The 19488-nt window shown below is 42.3% G+C and overlaps 1 protein-coding gene across 1 annotated transcript in view; it reads left to right on the top strand.

The window, feature by feature from the left end:
* Positions 1–12233, top strand: part of BNC2 (basonuclin zinc finger protein 2) — a 556774-nt gene extending 544541 nt beyond the window's left edge. The window contains exon 6 of the mRNA XM_075594835.1: positions 11561–12233. Within this exon, the coding sequence (XP_075450950.1) occupies positions 11561–11669 (109 nt within the window). The 3' untranslated portion in view covers positions 11670–12233. The remainder of the gene's footprint in view (positions 1–11560) is intronic.
* Positions 12234–19488: the final 7255 nt, after the last annotated feature.

Here is a 19488-nt window from a genome sequence, read left to right as displayed (position 1 = left end):
AGCAAGAGGTTCACACTCTTCGCGTAGAGCTGAATGCCTCACAATAGGAGGTCAACAATGTCCGGGCAGAGGTGGACGTATCTCAGAAAGAGGTTCAGACACTCCACAGAGCACTGGATGCCTCACATCATGAGACCAACAGCTGCCGCACAGACCTGGAAGTTTCCAGAAAGGAACTACAGAGACTCGCTGAGGAGCTGGACATTTCTAAAGAAACAATTGTCAATCTCAATACAGATCTCAAAGTATGGAAGCAGGAAGACAATCTGCAGGCTGTTAAAGAAATACAAGTGCTGCATGAACGTCTGATTACCCAGTATGTCCCCGCAAAGCAGCATGAGAAACCGAAGGCTACCCTGAGCATCACCAAAGCATCGCTAAAGGCCAAGCTTAGAACCCAGGTGACTCGGCACAAAAGGGAGCACAAGAAGGTCCAGAAACTGAAACAAGTAACTGTGGCCCAAGCAAAGAAGTTCATAGTGCTTCACAATGCAGCGAAAATGTGGAAGCAAGCTCAGAAAAAACAAAGTGTACAGATAAATTCCCTGAGAAGAGACTTGCAAGACGCACTCAAAAAACAGGGATCTCTCGCGGATGAGATTACAGTTCTACAAGGACAAGTATTGACCCTGACTAAGCGTCAGTATCCCACAGCCACAAAATCCCATGAAGACAAGGATGCAGTGAGAGTTGGGAATACCGCTCGTCTTAAAAACAAGGTTGCAAAATTTGAACCACCTAAACAAGCACTAGCAAAACCTTCAGCCACTCAACATGCAACAGAAGAAGGTACACGTGCTGAATCAAAACCAGAAGAATCCTTAGCTGATGAAGCTGAAAAGATGGGACATTCTCTGGAAGTGGATATGGATTTACAACTTAATCCCAAAGAGGCTGAACTAGCAACTCCATTAAGTGGAAAAAGTGCAGAGAGACAGCTTCAAGAGCGGAAAACTCAAAGGGCTGTTTTTAAACGCTCTGCAACTGCTGCCATACAGTCTACCGGCAATAAAAGAAGCACCCGACGCGAGGGAAATATGACCGCGCACGTAGCAAAAAGACTATACTTAGAAAAAGTCCTCCTCGAGCGACTGAGGAGTGCTGATATCAAGCACCTTCGGGAGGAGACACGAATAAACTGGAGAAAGGGCTCCGATCCCAGCGGGACTGAGGGTTCTCTTCCTCAGTCCACTCTCATTCAAGTCACAGAGATATCTAGAATGAGAGTGGAAGGATGGGCTTTGGCCGTGGCAAGCCCGTGCTTCCCACAAACAGGGGAGGTATGTAACAGGCGAGTTATCCCTGTTCAGGAAATATGCCTCTAATCCAGCAGTGTGGTGGTTTACTGCTTGTAGTCAATTAACAAACACCACCTGCCTGATTAGGTTGCTTAGAAAAGCCTGCCCTTGAAACAGAAAGAGAGATTGTGCCTGAGTCTCACAAGTTGTGAGATTGACCATGGGGACAGGTGTCTTGTGCCTGCCAGAAGAAATACTGTAGCAGAGCTGCTTGCAAGACATAGGGGAAACTTCTAAACCTGAATGCTGACAAACCTGAGGAAAAGATAGCAACCCAGGAACAGAGAAGACTTTCCCTCCGACTACAAGGAACAGATAAGACTTTCCTTTATAAGACTTTTTATATCTGCTCATTTCATGATACACTGGCGACACACTTTATTCGAGCTCGGCTAGTCCCACGAATTCGGGTATACCCGGGTGTATTGAGGTTTGTGACTGTTTTCTGCCCGAGTGCATTGAGTTATTTTCCAGGCAGGGATTGAAGCATTTTATTCCCGCTGGCTGCAATACTGCACAGTATATATATATATACTGCATTACAATTCATGAATTTATGCCATCTGGTAGACACGCGAAGCATTGCAGCCTATTAAATCCTAATCATTATCATTTAACAGATCAGCCGTCCATCAGCCAGGCATGAACCCAGGCTGGGAAGGCAAACGCAACGGGGCTTGTCAGAGGTGAGGAGCGGCGCATTCCAGGTATCTGCCAGGTACATACTGGGTATTTTCTCGAATAAAGTGTGTCGCAGCAGTATATGTTTGGGGGCTGGAAGACATGCTTATCTAAAGGGAGTTGTGGACTGCATAGTTTTCCCTAGAAATACTCCCAAGTGAATAGAAGCTTTGTTTACCCCTTGTTTGGATGTTTTCCTGATGTTAAGGAAACAGGCGCAATAAAAGCCTTATTTAATTTCACCATAACAAGTCTCCTTTGCATACCTCTGTGAGCGTCCGCCTACAGGGTTGCTGTGGCTTTGGTCCCACGCAAATATATGGAGAGCTGGGGTTGAAAGGTGGGCAAGGCTCTCCGGTCTGCAATACCCCCTCGATAAAGGTGTGTGAGACGGGGGAAATGGCATCTTTAATCTCCTTCATCAGATAGCAAGGGACGCGGGCAGTAGGCAGACGCATACAGCGAGCATCTCTGCCTCTACCCAGTCCCATCACTCGTATTCCAGGAGATCGCTGACTCTGGTTACTCACACCAGGTTTAGTTGGCGACGGTTATTAGGCGAATCCAACTTTCGAGTCCCTACTGCCGGATTAAACAGCAAGGGCTCGGTGACAAAACCAAGCCATACCATTACCTTTTCTTTCCTGGTCGCAGTGGCCTGGCTCCAGGCCCTTAGTAGGTTCCGGGTAGTATGCCGAAAGCACCAAGAGGTCTTTACATAACCCCTTGGGCTTGATTATAAACAATTGGCGATCATCCCCCATATTGCGCAGCCAGTAAAAGAAACTAGTCACCAGCTGGCACCACTACGGAGACAGATCTGTGAATAGATATCTCTGCAGGTATTGGAGGCAGAAAGTGTTTATCTGGGAGTGGACACACACCACTCCCTGTCCGTCCTCTCCCAGTGTGAGGCAACACCTGCAGACCCATGGCTATCAGCTGGTGCCACAGCTGGTTGATCACCAGAGTCCTTACCCTGAGGGAAAGAATTTGACAGATATGCCCACGGCCCCAGACGAGTGATGATCCATTCTTCAAGATCACTGAAGTTTTCTGGGGCCGGGTACTTTGCAGCAGACAGCTAGACTGCCGGATACTTCAGAGTATTGCTCCCCACGAGATATTATGAAATGTGGGGGGCAAGGAGTCTACCTGTAATGGACCTACCAAAAGGCTGGAGCACTTGGACCAGTTGATCCGAGCTGAAGAGGCGTAGGTGTAGACCTCTTGGCATGCTTGTGCCCGCTCCAGTTCAACTAGGTCCTAGGCCACGAGGAGCACATCATCAGCATAGACTGACAGAACTACCCGCATGTTGGACTCCCGCAGCACCAGCACAGTGAGCCTTTTCCTCAGTAGTGAGAGGAAGGGCTCGATGGCCAGTTCGTACAGTTGCCCGGACAGGGGGCATCCTTGATGTACTTCCCGACCAAACACCAAAAGGTGCTGTTAGGGACCAATTAATCTTCACCAGACACTCTGCAGAGGCGGACAGCTTCTGCAGAAGGCCCACAAATTGTGGGCCAAAGCCGAATGCCATCAGGGTCTGTATGAAGTATCAGTGTTCCATCCTGTCAGGGCCTTCTCCTGGTCTAAGGACAGCAAGGCGAGTGACAGACCAGTTCTCTGCACGTGGTGCAGCAGGTTCCGGAGCAGAAAGATATTATCATGAATGGTGCGGCCAGAGGGAGAAGTTGAAAATATGTGTGAGCATAGGGATTAGAGTAGGAGCAAGTGGTTTGAGGAGAAGGAAGGGACAGGGGTCAAGAGGGCAAGTGGTAGATGGAGAAGAGGGCATCAGTAGCAACACATCCTCTATTACAGTGGAAAAAGAGTTTAGAAGGAGAGTTAAGTACAGGTGTGGAATGTGAGAAGGATACAGAGGGGATGTCTTAACATATGGAATCCACCTTTGTCTTAAAATAGTCAGTCCTGAGATGAGATGGAGGAAGAAGAACAGGCAGCAGAGGGTGGTCTGAGTAGAGAGTCAAAGACAGAGAAGAGTTGGCGTGGATTAGACTTGTGCGTGTTGCTTAGTAAAGAAAAGTATGTTCGTTTAGCCTGGGAGAGGGCAGAGTTGAAACAGGATACAATACATTTGTAGTGAAGGAAGTCTGTGAGATTGTGAGATTTACTCCAGAGGCGTTCAGAGAAACGAGTGCAGGAAAGTAGGTGGCATTTTAGCCAGGGTCTGAAGTAAGAAGGACGAGAACGGCAGAGACAAAGAAGGGCATGTAGATCGAGAGGAGGATAGGGCAGAGTTGTAAAGCTGCCGTTAGTGATAACAGTTAGCATAATAATTGCATATCCACTGAAGTCTGTTCAGGTTAATGTGGGATTAACGTTACGTTAGTTAGGTCATGCCTAAACTTGGTGTTACTCACATCCAGCCACTGAAATAGAGCTTTTACAATGTCTGGATGGGTGTAACACCACAGTTTAACATAATTTAATCAATACGTATAATGTTAGTTCCCTGTGTTATTTCCCTCTTTTCTCCTTTTTCTCTTCAATTCCGCTAAAGACCTATTTCAGGTTGGAGTACAACTAAGACATATTTAACGTCACGGTACTGGAAAATAATGTCACGTTATGCTACAATAATGTGATGTTAATCCTATGCTAATGAGATGTAGAAATGCTGTTGTTTTTGCACGTTATTAGCTTTGAGGATGATATGTTAAATAAGGTAATAGAACGTCTGCTCTTGTTTTAGGTATTGTTACGTTATGAGGCCTGAATTAACCAGGCTTTGTGGATCCGGACTACTGTATAATAAGATGTGACAATTGACATATCACTTTCAGTCACTTTTCTCATCAATAAAAACCTTCTGGTCTGTCCCAAAATTTCTGCTTTAGAAATTCCAGACTTGTTCCTTCCATTTGATGGAGTAGTTAATGGACAGAAAAGTAAAAGTACTAATGCACTGGTACTAATAGTGTCAGATTAACACAAATCCCCAGAATGTCTTATGAAGTAGCACTGCTTAGAAAACATGGCCCTTTGTGTCTTTAACCCACACTGCCCTTCCCTTCAACATGGCTTAATTTAAAACTTTCTTTGTGGGGTTCAGGATAACAGTGAGGGACAGGGTTAGCCGCCCAAGTGCTAATTGGTCTACAATGCATTTCTTTGCAATGGGTTCCAGTAATGTTTGTTACAAGATGGCTCAAGACCAGTGCTCAAAGGCTACCAACAGGCCAGCTGGCCAGGGCAATATATACCAAAGTAAGATGCATTAGGGCTGCAAATAGTACAGATGTACTGTAAGCCCAATCTGTTTTGTTTTGCTCATGACCACTGCTTTCCCTGCCAAACTGCTATCACAATTATTGCAGTCAAAGAAGCCCCGTGGCTGCACCTTCCCCCGCAGCTGCATCTTCCCCCGACCTGCATCATCCCCCGCGGCTGCATCTTCCCCCGACCTGCATCTTCCCCCGACCTGCATCTTCCCCCGACCTGCATCTTCCCCCGACCTGCATCTTCCCCCGACCTGCATCTTCCCCCGTGGCTGCATCTTCCCCCGACCTGCATCTTCCCCCGTGGCTGCATCTTCCCCCGACCTACATCATCCCCCGCGGCTGCATCTTCCCCCGTGGCTGCATCTTCCCCCGACCTGCATCTTCCCCCGACCTGCATCATCCCCCCGTGGCTGCATCTTCCCCCCGTGGCTGCAGCAAATAGATTTTTTTGCTGTAGCACAGGGAAAGATGAGTCTGGTACAAATCTGTAGAGTCCGGGTAACTGGTTAATTGCAGTAAACTGGGAATTGTGGGTGTCATTATATTAAATATTCAGTTATATAGAGAGTTCATTTTATAAGGGGGTATAAATAAAAAACGGACATGTCCGTGCTGCCAGTTGAATCAAAATATTGAAAAATAAAGAACAACTTACGTACGGAACATAAATAAAACATAATTAATGTACAACTGCACTTCATAAAACATATTCACAACATTGTACTCGCATCAAAATATTCCTGCTTACACCTTTTTCTAATTTCTTACTCTATTTCAATTTAATCGGCAGTGCTTAGTGTAGTAGTTTGTTTCTCTCCAGTCATTACCTTGTCAGTTTTAGCAGCCATTGTTGAGGGGTGCACCAGTTATTGTATGCTACAAAACGTGTTTTACCGCCAGAGCTGGGCCGTTTTGACTCGTGATTGGCCATTTTGAAATATGCCGTTATATCCAGAGTTTACTGTACATGTTAGATACAGTAAATATTGGGATATTGGCCTGTTGGTAGCTCTTTAAGGACTGAGCTTGGACAACCCCATCCTGGCACGTTAATCATGATAGAATGAATGTAATTACTTTGGGACTGTTTTTAACATGGATCGTTTGGAAACAAGCTCTTCAACTGCATCTCTGTTGCTGAATTCTATAATTATGGAGGGGCCTATAAGAAAAAGTTTTGTGGCTGCTTCCTTTCTTCTGCTCTTGCTGTTGGCATCAAGAGGAATCCATTTTCCAGCTTCCTCCCTTTACTCGCCAATTAAAATATTTATTTGCCATTTTGTCAGCAAGAGGTGGTAACATTTGTATCAGATTGTACGGTTTACCTTTTCTCCAACACGTTTAGGTCACATTTTCAGTGTGTCTCTGACTGTAATTGTTGATTCTGGTTATTACAATGATTTTAGTGCATTAATCAACTATTTCCTCTCCACCTTCCCCCCCTCCCCCAAATTATAATAACCCCTTTACTGCCAGAAGTGTATTGCATTGCAGAATCATACGCTGCAGATTTGTCTTGCAGCTGAGGTGTTAATGCAGGTAGTTACCGCAGTATGACGTTTACATAAAACTGTCTGCAAACAAGCAGTAGACATTTCCACTGGATTGAAAAAACAACAGGCGGTCCTTCCAAAGTAGCCAAATGTTTTGTTAGAAGGTGACTGTTATCAGTACTAGTGATTTTAATGAGACTAATAACAAAGATAATAATAGCAATATCAGAGATAAAGAATATACCTAATTTATACTTTACAATTAATGCTTTTTTTTTTCCAATCACTACAATATATTCACATGTTGTTCGTCCTGTGTAAGGACCCTCATAGAGATCAAGTTAATACAAGGTTACTCAATAATGGCCCTACACGGCCTGACCTCTGTAGCCATAATACTCCACCACCCGTAGACACCACCCCAAATGCACCTCTCTCCGCTCAATGACTGACATCCACTGGGTCTCGGTTCCATGCTGCAATCCTGGGTTTCAAAATGATGGCATTAGATGTGGTTTGTAGTCACAAAACCCTAGTGTAAGAACTCAGACATTTAAAGCAACAATTCATTCAAAATCCAATATGTGTTTTAAAAATAATAATAATAATAATTTGCGTTATATTAGATAATTACTGATTATAAATAACATGTTTCACTCCTTATACCCTTCTAAATGAGCTTCAATGTATTCAGCCTCCTTGGGTTGCTGTAGCAACTATTTAGGACGCCACATCACTTCCTATTTTGAAATAGGCAGCCATATTGTCTGCCCTGGGAAGCAGGATCTTCACTGATCGATTTACGGGAGAACGGATCGATCTGCAGCTTAGATAATTGCATTGCTATAAATGTAAGGAACTGCTGCATTTAAAAAAAAAAAAATGTTTTACACTGGCAAGAGGAAACGCTGCTTTTAACACCTCTACCTTTTTTAACGGTAATTTTGTCTTTAAAACTACCGTACATTTCTAATGTTGTTCCAAATGTCGAACTTGAGAAAGCATGACAAGAAGTTAGGCAGAATGTACAATACATACTGCTATTGTTAGAGACGACTTAAAGAAGCAGTTGCTGGTGGCAGGTTTTGCATATAGGATTAATACAGTACACAGCACATCCACAAGTCTGTCATCTTGTTCTTTACCAGTTTTACTCATTAGCTGCAGTCCATGTGTGAAAGAGATTCTTCAGAGCTCCATCATGTTGGACATGCCAAGTTGTACCCTTCCAATGTCGTAACTTGTCCTGTCTTCTGTAAAAGTGAAAGATTAATGCACTGTGATGCAGAAAACAGAGAACACAACTAGTGTTACAAATATAGCAATGCCTGGGGAATAGAGGCTAGTCATCATATTGATATATAACCAATGTGACATTCATAACTTCACAAATAAATACTGCATGCATCTCAAACATGCTATTTCCATTAGTGCTGTCACAGATTTAACACCTGCAATGCCAGAGAGGCTTACAGAACGTGTTTATGCCGTGCCGAGACAATGGCTAATGTTATTGAAAGCCTAAAGCAGCAAAATGTGAAATCTTATGTTGTTTTTTTATTTTATTTTTAAATTAATCAGTTCTGTAGTATTAATAGTGACTGATTTTTTTTTGTTTAAAATTAATGTTGTACTGGGTAATGTTTTATATATAAAAAAAAAAAAACGGGTAACGGGTACCTGGCCAAAATCAATAGTTCTACCCGGCCGGGTACCCGGTTGGCACTTACCTGCAGGGTGGAGGAAGACTACAGCAACATCTATGAAGAGCAGCAGAGGTCCTGTGGCGGTGGCAGCATCAGAACTGCTTACCTGCTGCTGTGCTGTGTAATGGATTCCTGCAGCTCCCACGCCGGCTGAAGACACTTCTGATGCTGCCACAGGTAAGTGATGTGATTATTTTCAGCTATCCGGACATTATCTGGCGCCGCGTATTACCCGGCGCCGGGCCCACTTCTCACTTGCCGGGTCCGGGTAATTTCCGTGTAGGTGAAAATGTGCCGGTTTACGCCAGGTACCGGGTAATTCCAGGCACTCGGTACATCACTATTTAAAATACATCGCTTAATGCAATTTTAATGAGTTTAAAGCATCCTTTGATTTTTAGAGCAGGTTTAGCCCACCTCCCAAGCAGTGCAAGATCTTGGCAACACTTGCCTGTTTGTGATAACTTGTTGCAAATGTCCCCAGCAGTACGAGCTGTAATCTGTAACAATAGATAATGTTACCTTAGTAATATCAGGATACATTGTAGCTGCTGAGTTACACTGACTGAAGGATTGACTGACTGATAGCGAATTGTGTTGCTGGCTCACATTTACACCATAGCCAGTACACACACAAGTGGTTTTTATTCCGATCACGACTACGATTTCTGAAACGGACAGGCATCCTAAGGACAGCTATAGGGGGCTTCATTTCCTGCGCATGCGTGCTACGCATTCAGCCACACTGACACTTGTGGAGGTCTGACAGCGTTACAGCGCTACAGAGACAGCCCCAGTGCGCGGGACTGATTTCTGAGGATTGACACTGCCCCTGCATACCCTATGTGATGCCCTACCAGAGAAGTTATCATCAAGATCGGGGATTATTAAAGTTTTAATTCATGTAAGTGGTTACTATCTTTTATTATTTGTAATACACTTCATTTATCTTATCTTGGTGCGCTCTTGTGTTTTCTTTTTTTATTTGACTGAAGGATTGATTGAAACTGAAAAGTGGCCATTATGTTAGGCACACAATCAGAATTTTGACAGGTTTTTAACAGGAGACCAACTTAGGTAAGAGTGTAGAATTATACATTGTCACTTGCTCTACATAGGAAAATAAGAACCAGGAGGGAAAAAGGATGGGGAAAGTAGTACTGCTGCTTTAAGCATTCTGTCATGTTTATACTTTAGCTGTCCATGGTTATTTTATTATTTCATATTAAATACAACAAATAACATGGAATACAACAAATAAATGGAATTCAAACCTGGGTTTAAAAAAAAGAGCTTGGATTGCTGCTGTAATAAATACAATAAGTCTAAAAAAAGTTTCAAAACATTTTAATATGTCATAAAATAATAAACATAGGTTATTGTTCCTGAAATCACAAGGTTTAAAATCAATTTTTTCATGAATATCATTAGCAGCCTGTGTACCTAATCCAGAATCTCTCTTTTAGCTAATTTCGAGACAGAATCACGTCCTCGTCCAGACACAGAAACCTTCTCTGTTCCACAAATTATTCCATAAAATGCTAAGAAATTGAATATTTAACATTTTATCAGTAGCTCTTTTAGGCTCAGCAATGCTCTCTCACCATTATCTCCTAGTCAGGTACATCTGATTGCATGGACCAATTAAAGCATTAAGATATTTTACCATTTGTCAGGTTTCTACAGTAAAAAAATCTTTAACACTTTTCATATTTTTACAGCAAGAAAATCAACCACATTCATAATTACCATTAACGTCACCCACAATTTTTTATTGTACTAGTTTTTTTATTTTTCAGTGTATGAACATTTGAGCAATATGACTTGAATGATATTTGCATGTTTGTATACAAATGTAGCTTTGCGAGGAATACCCTTGTACCATTGAAAGCAATTGGCGTTGGATCAATATAGCACACTTCTTTTGCACTTGTTGTGCTCCCGTTTTGCAGTCAGAAGACTTGTGTAAATGGATTTGCATCATGTTTGCTTCATGTGTGTCAGTTCAGGATTTAAGGAGAGGGTTAGTAGCACTTGAGAGGAGTTGCTTGGAGCAATAGTAGAATAAGATGTATTCAAGTTTGTGTCACTATATTAGAGCAGGGGTGCGCAAACTGGGGGGGAGATTTTTTTTTGGGGGGGGGGGGGGGCAGCTGGCGGTTGCAGAGGTCCTGCGCTCTTCCCCAATGCATATAAATTTAATGCTGGAGGACCGCACGAGGCCTCTGCAACCTCAATTTACCGAGATTCAGCCGACTTCAGGACGTGACGTCACATGATCCTGCGGCACTATTTGACGCCGCAAGAGGTAAGGGGGGTGGGGGGGCACAACAACGGAGGAGAGCAGGGGGGGGCGCAGCAAGAAAAGTTTGCGCACCCCTGTATTAGAGCAAAGTTGTGTCAATCCAACCTGGCAGGTCTGAGATGGTGTTAGAGGAGCATTCCCTTGGTGGGAAGCCGGTGGTCTCCAGAGCTGAGCAGTGTTAATTTCAACTCCGGGGGCCGCCTGCTTCCCGAGATACTTAACCCCGCAGGTGATGCCAATATCGCATTCATGTTTTAAGGTCCCATGTCATGCGGGCCAATAGGAAGCTGGGACGGATGATATGAAGTCGCGGCTTCCTTTTTTGCTCCCGTGCCATGCCCAGCCGGGCTGCTTCCGGCATCACCTAAAGGGGTATGTATCTCAAGAAGCAGGGGGTGCCTGGAGCTGAAATGAACGCTGTTATCAACGTCTCACAGGGACAAAACTGGAGCAAGAATATTGCACCCGATTTATAACCGAAAAAGGTTCTTTTTTGCTTTCAGAAATATGGTGCAGTTTCTTGTTCCAGCCGGGTGACTTTGATACATCGCCCTCTTTGCCTTGATACATCAACCCCTTTAGTATAATTATGCAGTAGAGGAGGTTTAGGAATGCTCATTTCTGCCCTAGAACACAAAAAGCAGCTTTAAGCAACTTGGAGCAAAGCCTCCTTGGTTAAGGTATGTGGTTATCCTTCTATGTCATTGATGTGTCAGTGAAGTTCTGCATGGAAGCCAAGGCATAATTATAATCTTTTCATGTGTCATAACACATCTCTAATTGGCATGAGTTCCCTCAAACAGATTTTTTTTTTTTTTTTCACATGCAGGTTTTTCAGACTCAGAAAAAGGATGTACAGTAATCAGGCACCCATACAGACAGCTTTTGGCAAAGAAGAAGAAAACTGCCTGGGCAAGAGCCAACCAAACACCCACTGAGGCACTTAAAAGCTGGCTGCCTGCTTATGCCCTCCTTCTAAATTGACAATACGACAGTGGGTTAAGTGCCACTAATTTAATAAGGGCTCTCTCATGAACATGTTGGTCTATGTGAAAGAAAAAGAGAACACAAGTGAACAGCCTCAGGGAAAATATGCATCAAAGTCCATTTGATTTTTAGCCGTCTAGGTGATCAGAATCCCATTGTGAGTAGAATGTTAAGTTTAAACAGCTTCAAAACGCACTTTTTAAGACTGCCACATGGGTGAACGAGACATAACGTCTGGAGTGGCTATGTTCAGATTTGTTACCTTGCTCTCATGAATCTAGTCAATGACCAGTTTGTAAAACAAAAGCACGTATATAAATGATCCTCTCTGTTGGCTGTTGTTGGAGGTAAAGTGCACTTTTTTTAAACTCTTTATGATTTTGCCAGTTACTTTTGTGGCAAAAAAAGGTAAAAGGAAAGAGTACAGGTGGATAAGGGTATACCAATCAATGGCTTCAGGTAGAACCATATAACGTAAAATATCAGACTTTGACACAGGTTCCCCTTTGTTAATCTTAAACAAGAAGGTATAGTACAGTGCTAATGTAATTTGTTTTTGTAATAAACACATCAAAAAGTATGACAGTGTGCAATCATTTTTTTATAATTACAAATTAGAGTTAGATTTCATTTTGTAACAAAAATAAAAAAGATATACGTCTAAAGCTTTACATTGCCTCTTGCTTGTAAAAGCAAGGATGGGGGACGCATTTTACAATAAGGCCACTACCTGAAAATGTCTGTAATGTGAAAATAACGTTTGTTTTTTGTTTTTTAAATGACACAGCCGGTATAACAGGGATTTATCATTGTTTGAGGGAAACTGCCTCTAAATCCAGCAGTGTGCTGGTTAATTGGATACAGGAAATCAACCAGACTCCACCTGGCTGATTAGGACTTTTAGAAAAAGCCTGATCTGAGAAACAGGAGAGATTCTTTAGCTCACAAGGGAGCTGACATAAGGAAAAGATGGGATGTGTTCTGAGAGGAAGACAAAAGGGGACCAGACCTCTATTCATGCACCCTCAAGCAGACACCTACCCGAACATCACTGACCTGATGGGCCACCTGCGTTAAGGTTCCGCAGAGACTTCGGGGTGATAAGTGAGTAAGGGGCTTTCCCCCCCCCCCCCCAGCCGTGCAGAGAGGGACCGGAGAAGTAAGTTAGCCCTTACACAGGAATAGGTGTTTATTATTTTATGTATATTTTTGGTTTGCTGTATTGTTTAAAGGAACAGGCAATAAACCCTAATTTTAATTTCACCTTAAAAACGGTCTCCATTGCATACCTCTGCACATATCTTTGACATATGGTGTCAGAAGTTGGGATAAGAGTAAGAGGTGGCCTGTGAATATTTTTGTGCTTTTGCCTGCATAAGTTCCTGCAACAGTCTGAGCACCAAACACATGCAGAAGTGACCAGAATTAAAGGGCCACACATCTAGGCAGGAAAACTACACTCCACTGGAGTTTGTAAAAATGGAAGGTGGACTACAAGGAGGCCCTGAACATTACAGAGACTGTAAAAAGAGACAATACAAGGCTGAAGGAGGAAAATTCTGATTTGACTGACCACGTCAATGAAAAGAAGGAAAAGTTACATGAGCTACAAAAATAAAGAAACTATTGGAAGATGAAAAGTTTGAAGCATTGGAGCAACACACACAAGCAGAGCAGCTATTGCAGAACCAACTGCAATTTCTGCGTACGCACCTCCAGAATGCCGAGGAGAAGCAGCGATCTCCACAGAACGAAAATCTGCAGGCTGCTAAAGAAGTACAAGTGCTGCAGGAACGACTGATTACCCAGTGTGTCCCTGCGGAGCAGCATGAGGAAATGAAGGCTATTCTGAACAGCACTAGAGCTTTGCTGGAGGCCAAGCTTGTGGCCAGGTGACTCGGTACAAGAGGGAGCACAAGAAGGTCCAGAAACTGAGGCAAGCAGCTGCGGCCCTAGCGAAGAAATTCACAGTTCTCCATAATATAATGAAGGATATGTGAAGCAAGCTCAGAGAAAGCACAGTGAAGAGATAAAGACCCTGAGAGGAGAATTGCAGGATGCACTCAAGAAACAGGGATCTCTCGCTGATGAGTTGAACTTGCAGCAACGCCTAGAAGTGGAAGAGCTAAAGTTGGCAGCTAAACACACATCCCAGCAACTTGCAGCTCTGCAGACAAGATACAGCTTGCCAAAAAGGAAGAGACTGAAGAGGTGTCCGTTCGTCAAGGGGCCAACCTGACACTGTGCTATGAAGCCAAGATGGCCGATGCCCGCAAATTGCTGGACCGCATGGACAATGAGATGGTCCAGCTATGGTTGGACCTGGACAGTGTCCAGGAGGAGCACCAGCAGCAACAGATCAGAAATAGATAAAAAGGAAAAAGATTTAAGCCTTGCTCTGAGTCAACTGGAATCGCAACTCCATTCCAAAGAAGCTGAACTGGCAACTGCATTGTTTGGAAAAAGAAGTGCAGAAGGACAGCTTCAAGAGCTGAAAACTCAAATAGCTATTCTTGAATGCTCTTTAAGTAGTATCATGAAATGGCACAAGGCTTAGATAGTAGAAATAGATTCTGGACATCAGACAGGATTCAAAAGTAAGCTGACAGAGGTTTTGCAAGACCTGAGCAAGGGTTACAAGGAATGGACATTTAGTGCTAAATTAGAGTCCATGGAAAAGATGGCGAGAGAAAGCTATTTGCGTAAACGCTCTACGACTGTCTCCATACAGTCTGCCTAAAAAGAGAGGATCGCCCAACGCAGGGAAAGTCTCATGACCACGCAGTCAGTAGAAAGACTGTGCTTGGAAAAAGTCCTCCTTGAGCAACTGAGGAGTGCTGATCTCAAGCACCTTCTGGAGGAGGCACTAATAACCTGGAGAAAGGGCTCCAATCCCAGTGAGACTGAGGGTTCTCATACTCCATCCACTCTTATTCAAGCCGCAGAGATATCTCGAGGGAGAGTTGAAGGATGGGCTTTGGCCATGGTAAGCCCGAGCTTCCCACAAACAGGAGAGGTATATAATGGACTTATGACTGTTTGAGGGAAACTGTCTCTAAATCTAGCAGTGTGCTGGATAATTGGTCACAGGCAATCAACCAGACTCCACCTGGCTGATTAGGACTTTTAGAAAAAGCCTGATCTGAGAAACAAGAAGGAGATGTCTTATCTCACAAGGGAGCTGGCATAAGGAAAAGGAAGGCTGTGTTATGAGAGCAAGACAAAAGGGGACCAGACCTCTATGCCTGCATCCTCAAGCAGCCAACTACCTGGACACCACTGACCTGAAGGGCCACCTGTGTTAAGGTACTGCTGAGACTTTGGGGTGATAAGTGGGTAAGGGGTTCCCCAGTCGTGTAGAGAGGGACTGGGGAAGTAAGTTAGCCCTTTCACAAGGATAGGTGTTTATTGTTTTATGTATATTTTTGGTTTGCTGTATCGTTTAGAGGAACAGGCAATAAAGCCTTATTTTAATTTCACCTTAAAAACGGTCTTCATTGCATACCTCTGCACACATTTATTACAGCAGGCAACAATAGATGGTGGAACAACTTCTACTTGAAAGAGCAATTAGAAGAGGATTTTCGAAATATTTAAAAAAAAATGTAAGTAACAAAAGAATAATATAAATAATTCACAGCAGCACTAGTTTTATGTAGTAGTACAATAAGCAGTATCAATAGTTAAATAACATTTAATATTTGAAGGATAACGGAAGGGAGAAAGACTTCATGTAGCAATACAAAGTGAAAAAATATATATATATATATATATATATATATATATATATATATATATATATATATATATATATATATATATATATTCTTCCCTTTCTCTCTTGGTCCTGTTTTCTTCTGACCCTCCCACAGTCTACATTGTTTAAATCTCTATAATGCATTCATGGTCCTCATAGTATTAGAACAGTGGTTCTCTCAGCCCACCAATATTCATAATGCTCAGTTTGGGGAAGCATATCTACAGTACAATACCTCAAACACCTATATACACAAGACAGATCACTACACACACAGGACAGACAGTTGAAAATATGAGTGTGGTAGGTTCGAATTAAGTACAGATTTCTTTCTTAGCAGTTCCAATGTTTTCTGCTGAGGTAAAGCTTCATATACAGGCATTTGGTTATAAACTGAGAACTAAGCATACAGTACATCAGGGTTGTTGGTTGATAACAGTTCTGACATATACATTTTCAAGTTCGTTTTTTTACCCTTGTTCTGCCTGTGGGCCAAATGTACTTTACATTGCTTGAGTGAACCATTAAAACTAGAACAATGCTCCTGATCTGTAGACATTCTCCTACTAAGATGAACTATTTTCCTAATATCTGATAACTATCTTTATTACGCTGCCCATGTCCTGTAATTAATTAATTGTTTTCACTCCCAAGCATTCCATTCTCATGACCTCTACGTATACAGCTCCATAAAACTCAAAGTTCTATTATTATATATAGTTTATACAGCAAAGAGTCAGTACCAGAAAATGGATTCTGATTCCCATTCTTATCTACAACAGCAACACACACACAAACCAGGCACCGGACGTAGGGGGTGCATGCGCGCGATTCAGGAAATGGCCGTGCAGTGAAAAGATCCATGCAGGATGGGGACAAAATCAGAGAAAACGTTAGACCACACTGACCAGAGATCTCCAAAACTGCTCTCAAACGGAACCAGAATGTCCCGAACACTTGAGCCATGCCCATCAAAGCCCCCAAAAACCCTCTCAAGGGGGCTCACAATTCTTTCAGATGTACACCGCGCAGCTGACAGAAGATGGCGAGAGACAAGCTCTGACAGGGAATGCGTTTCTGAAGGTGAGTCTCCTACTGTCTCCAAAAGATTAATGGAAGGCCAAAGGGTTAAACTAAATTACCCTTTTTCAAGAGAATATATAAGTATTTTATTGTGTATTTTTGTCATATTGGATGTATCATTTGGCTTCTCTGTCATTTGTTGTATACATTTGCCACGCTAAATAGCTCTCCTTTTTGATACTTACTGTATATACATATATATTTTGTGGGGGCTCAGGGGTTCCTAAAATGAGCTTGCTGGGGTTCTGTGTGTTTGTTAACTTATTTTCAGCTGTCTCAGCAGTTGGAAGTTAGTGGCTCCTCCTTCCCAGAGTTTTAAGCTCACCCCTCCCCACTTCCAAGTCAGCAGGTCTTTTTCATTCTACTGGATATAGATCCAATGTTGGTCTTTCTCCCTTCTAATAGAGGTAAATGAGAATTTTAATCCTAATAGAGGTATATTAGTATTTTATCTGGTAGTGTTAGGACCTGTGAACTGGTCTGCCTCGTCGTGGCTCACAGGCTTACAATGCTTTGGCCAAAGGGGTTAAACTGAATGTCCCTTTTTCAAGAGAATATATAAGTATTTTACTGTGTGTTTCTGTCATGTTGGATGTAGAATTGTTACGTATATAATACACTACTACATGTCTGCAGATGGCTTTTAACATAATCTACCAAAATACAAAAGGGCTGAACTCCCTGCAAAAGAGGAGAATGGCCCTTCAAGAAATTAAAAGATTGAAGGGAGACTTGGTCCTTCTTCAGGAGAACACTTAAGTGGGACCAACACCTCCTCTTGCAAACTATCGACAAATGTGTCAGGCATCATCAAATTACCAAAACATGTAGTGACCCTTCTTATGCACAAAACCTAAATTTCACCTTAGAAACCATTAAAAAGGATAGCTTTGGTAGATACCTTATAGTAGTGTGCACCACTCTCTCTGCCCCCGAAATAACAATTGTTAATGTCTATGCCTCCAACAAAAATCAAAAGCAATTTTTCCAAACTTTAGTTAAAAACAAATGGAGGCAATTTCAATGCTGTCTTTGATCCAACCATAGACAAGACCACCCAAATCACAGGCAATCTTCAGGAGAAACTCATCTAAAAGCCTGAAAAAAATACCCAAACGTCTGGACTTGGTTGACTCTTAGAGATTGCTTAACCCATCAACAAAAGACTTTTCTTTCTACTCCCATTCCAACGACAGCTACTCTGGAATCGATTACATATTTGTAGACTATCAGTTATGTGGGAACTAAAGCAGATATTTTACCCTTGGCTTGGTCAGGTTATTCCACAATCTTGCCTTCGTTGGAGCATTTTAATAAAAAGAAAAAATCCAACCAATGGATGCCTCTGGAGCTGAAAACTCCATGCTCTGGGCAAAACAAATATGTTATGATAAAAGCAACAAAGCAGAAAAAATGCTGACAAATAAGCTAAAATGAAACAATACTTATCTAAAATTAACAGTACAGTATCCGCACCCAGAAAGGTATCACAATCTATGAGCCTGAGCATATATGTTCTAAGTTCCGGGACTTCTATGCGTCTCTTTACATTTTACCAAAGGGGCGGGGAGGTGCCTTGGAATCCCAGTTGTCTGCAGACATTGACTCTTTCTTACCTAAATGCGATCTTACCTAACTCTCAGCTGAAGATATTTTACTGTTAGAATCTCCAACCATATCCATGAAGATATCCGACTCAATCAAATCTCTTAAGGGAGGGAAGGCTCCTGGTCCGGATGGATTCTCCAATCTTTACTATAAATAATTTGCAATAATTCTTATTTCCCAGTTTACAAATTTATTCAACAACCTCCTGGCGGGCCAAACCCCTCCTGGGTCAATGCTGCAGGCGTCAATAGTAGTAATCCCCAAAGAAGGTAAAGACCCCCAAGATACACACAGATATAACATTATATGCCAAAACTATTGCAAGTAGACCCAACCCAATCTTACCTAAAATTATTCATCCAGACTAGGTGGGATGTATTAAAGGGAGATAAGCTCTAAACACTAGATGTATTATTAACCTCACACATGTAGATCACCAAGTCCCCGGCTTCCTTTCTACTATATCACTAGTTGAAAAAAAAGGCTTGTGACCACCTTAACTGGCAATTCAGGTTTGCTACTCTAAAATCAATGGCATTTAGGAAAAAATAATAGATAGCATCAAAATCCTCTATAGCGCTTCCTCAGCCACGGTCAAGACCAGTGCCGTTAGTTCTTCCCTATTTTCATCACACAATAGAACCCATCAAGGGTTTCCCCTATCCCCTCTCCTCTGCCATATCAATTGAACCATTAGCAGCTCTAATCAGGAATAATTCCAACATTTCAGGAATCCAAATCAATAATCAGGAGTATAAAATCGCTCTATTTCTAGACAACGTAATATTGTCCCTCACTGAGCCCTTAATCTCCCTACCATGTCTATTTGATAATCTAGATTCTTTTAGTAAACTCTCAGGTTATATAATTAACAATACAAAGTCTGTTGCTCTTAATCTAAATCTACTTAACCATACAGTTAACCTCATACAAACCAATTTCAAGTTCCAATGGGACACCCAAAAATGTAAATACTTAGGTATCCACCTCACAAAAAACTATACCGCACTGTATAAATCTAACTATGCCTCACTCTTTAAGAATATTTATAAAGATCTGTCGAGCTGGGACCCCTACCTGATATCCAGGTTTGGTAGGATCACATGAGTTATTAAAATTAATATTCTCCATAGGATTCTATATTTTTTTTTCACGCAATACCAATTAAAGTCCCAGACAAAGAGTTACAATCGTTACAAAACAGAATTATTCTCTATGTCTGGCAAAACAAAAATCCAGCTTTAATAGATCCATTTTATATTGTCCCAAATCACAGGAAGGACTAGCTTTCCCAGAACGAAAAAGATATTACAGGGCAGCCC

This window comes from Ascaphus truei, chromosome 1, assembly GCF_040206685.1.
Source record: "Ascaphus truei isolate aAscTru1 chromosome 1, aAscTru1.hap1, whole genome shotgun sequence".
Classification (NCBI taxonomy): Eukaryota; Metazoa; Chordata; class Amphibia; order Anura; family Ascaphidae; genus Ascaphus; species Ascaphus truei.
The sequence above is the reverse complement of the archived record's forward strand: the minus strand, read 5'-3'. Positions and strand labels throughout refer to the sequence as shown.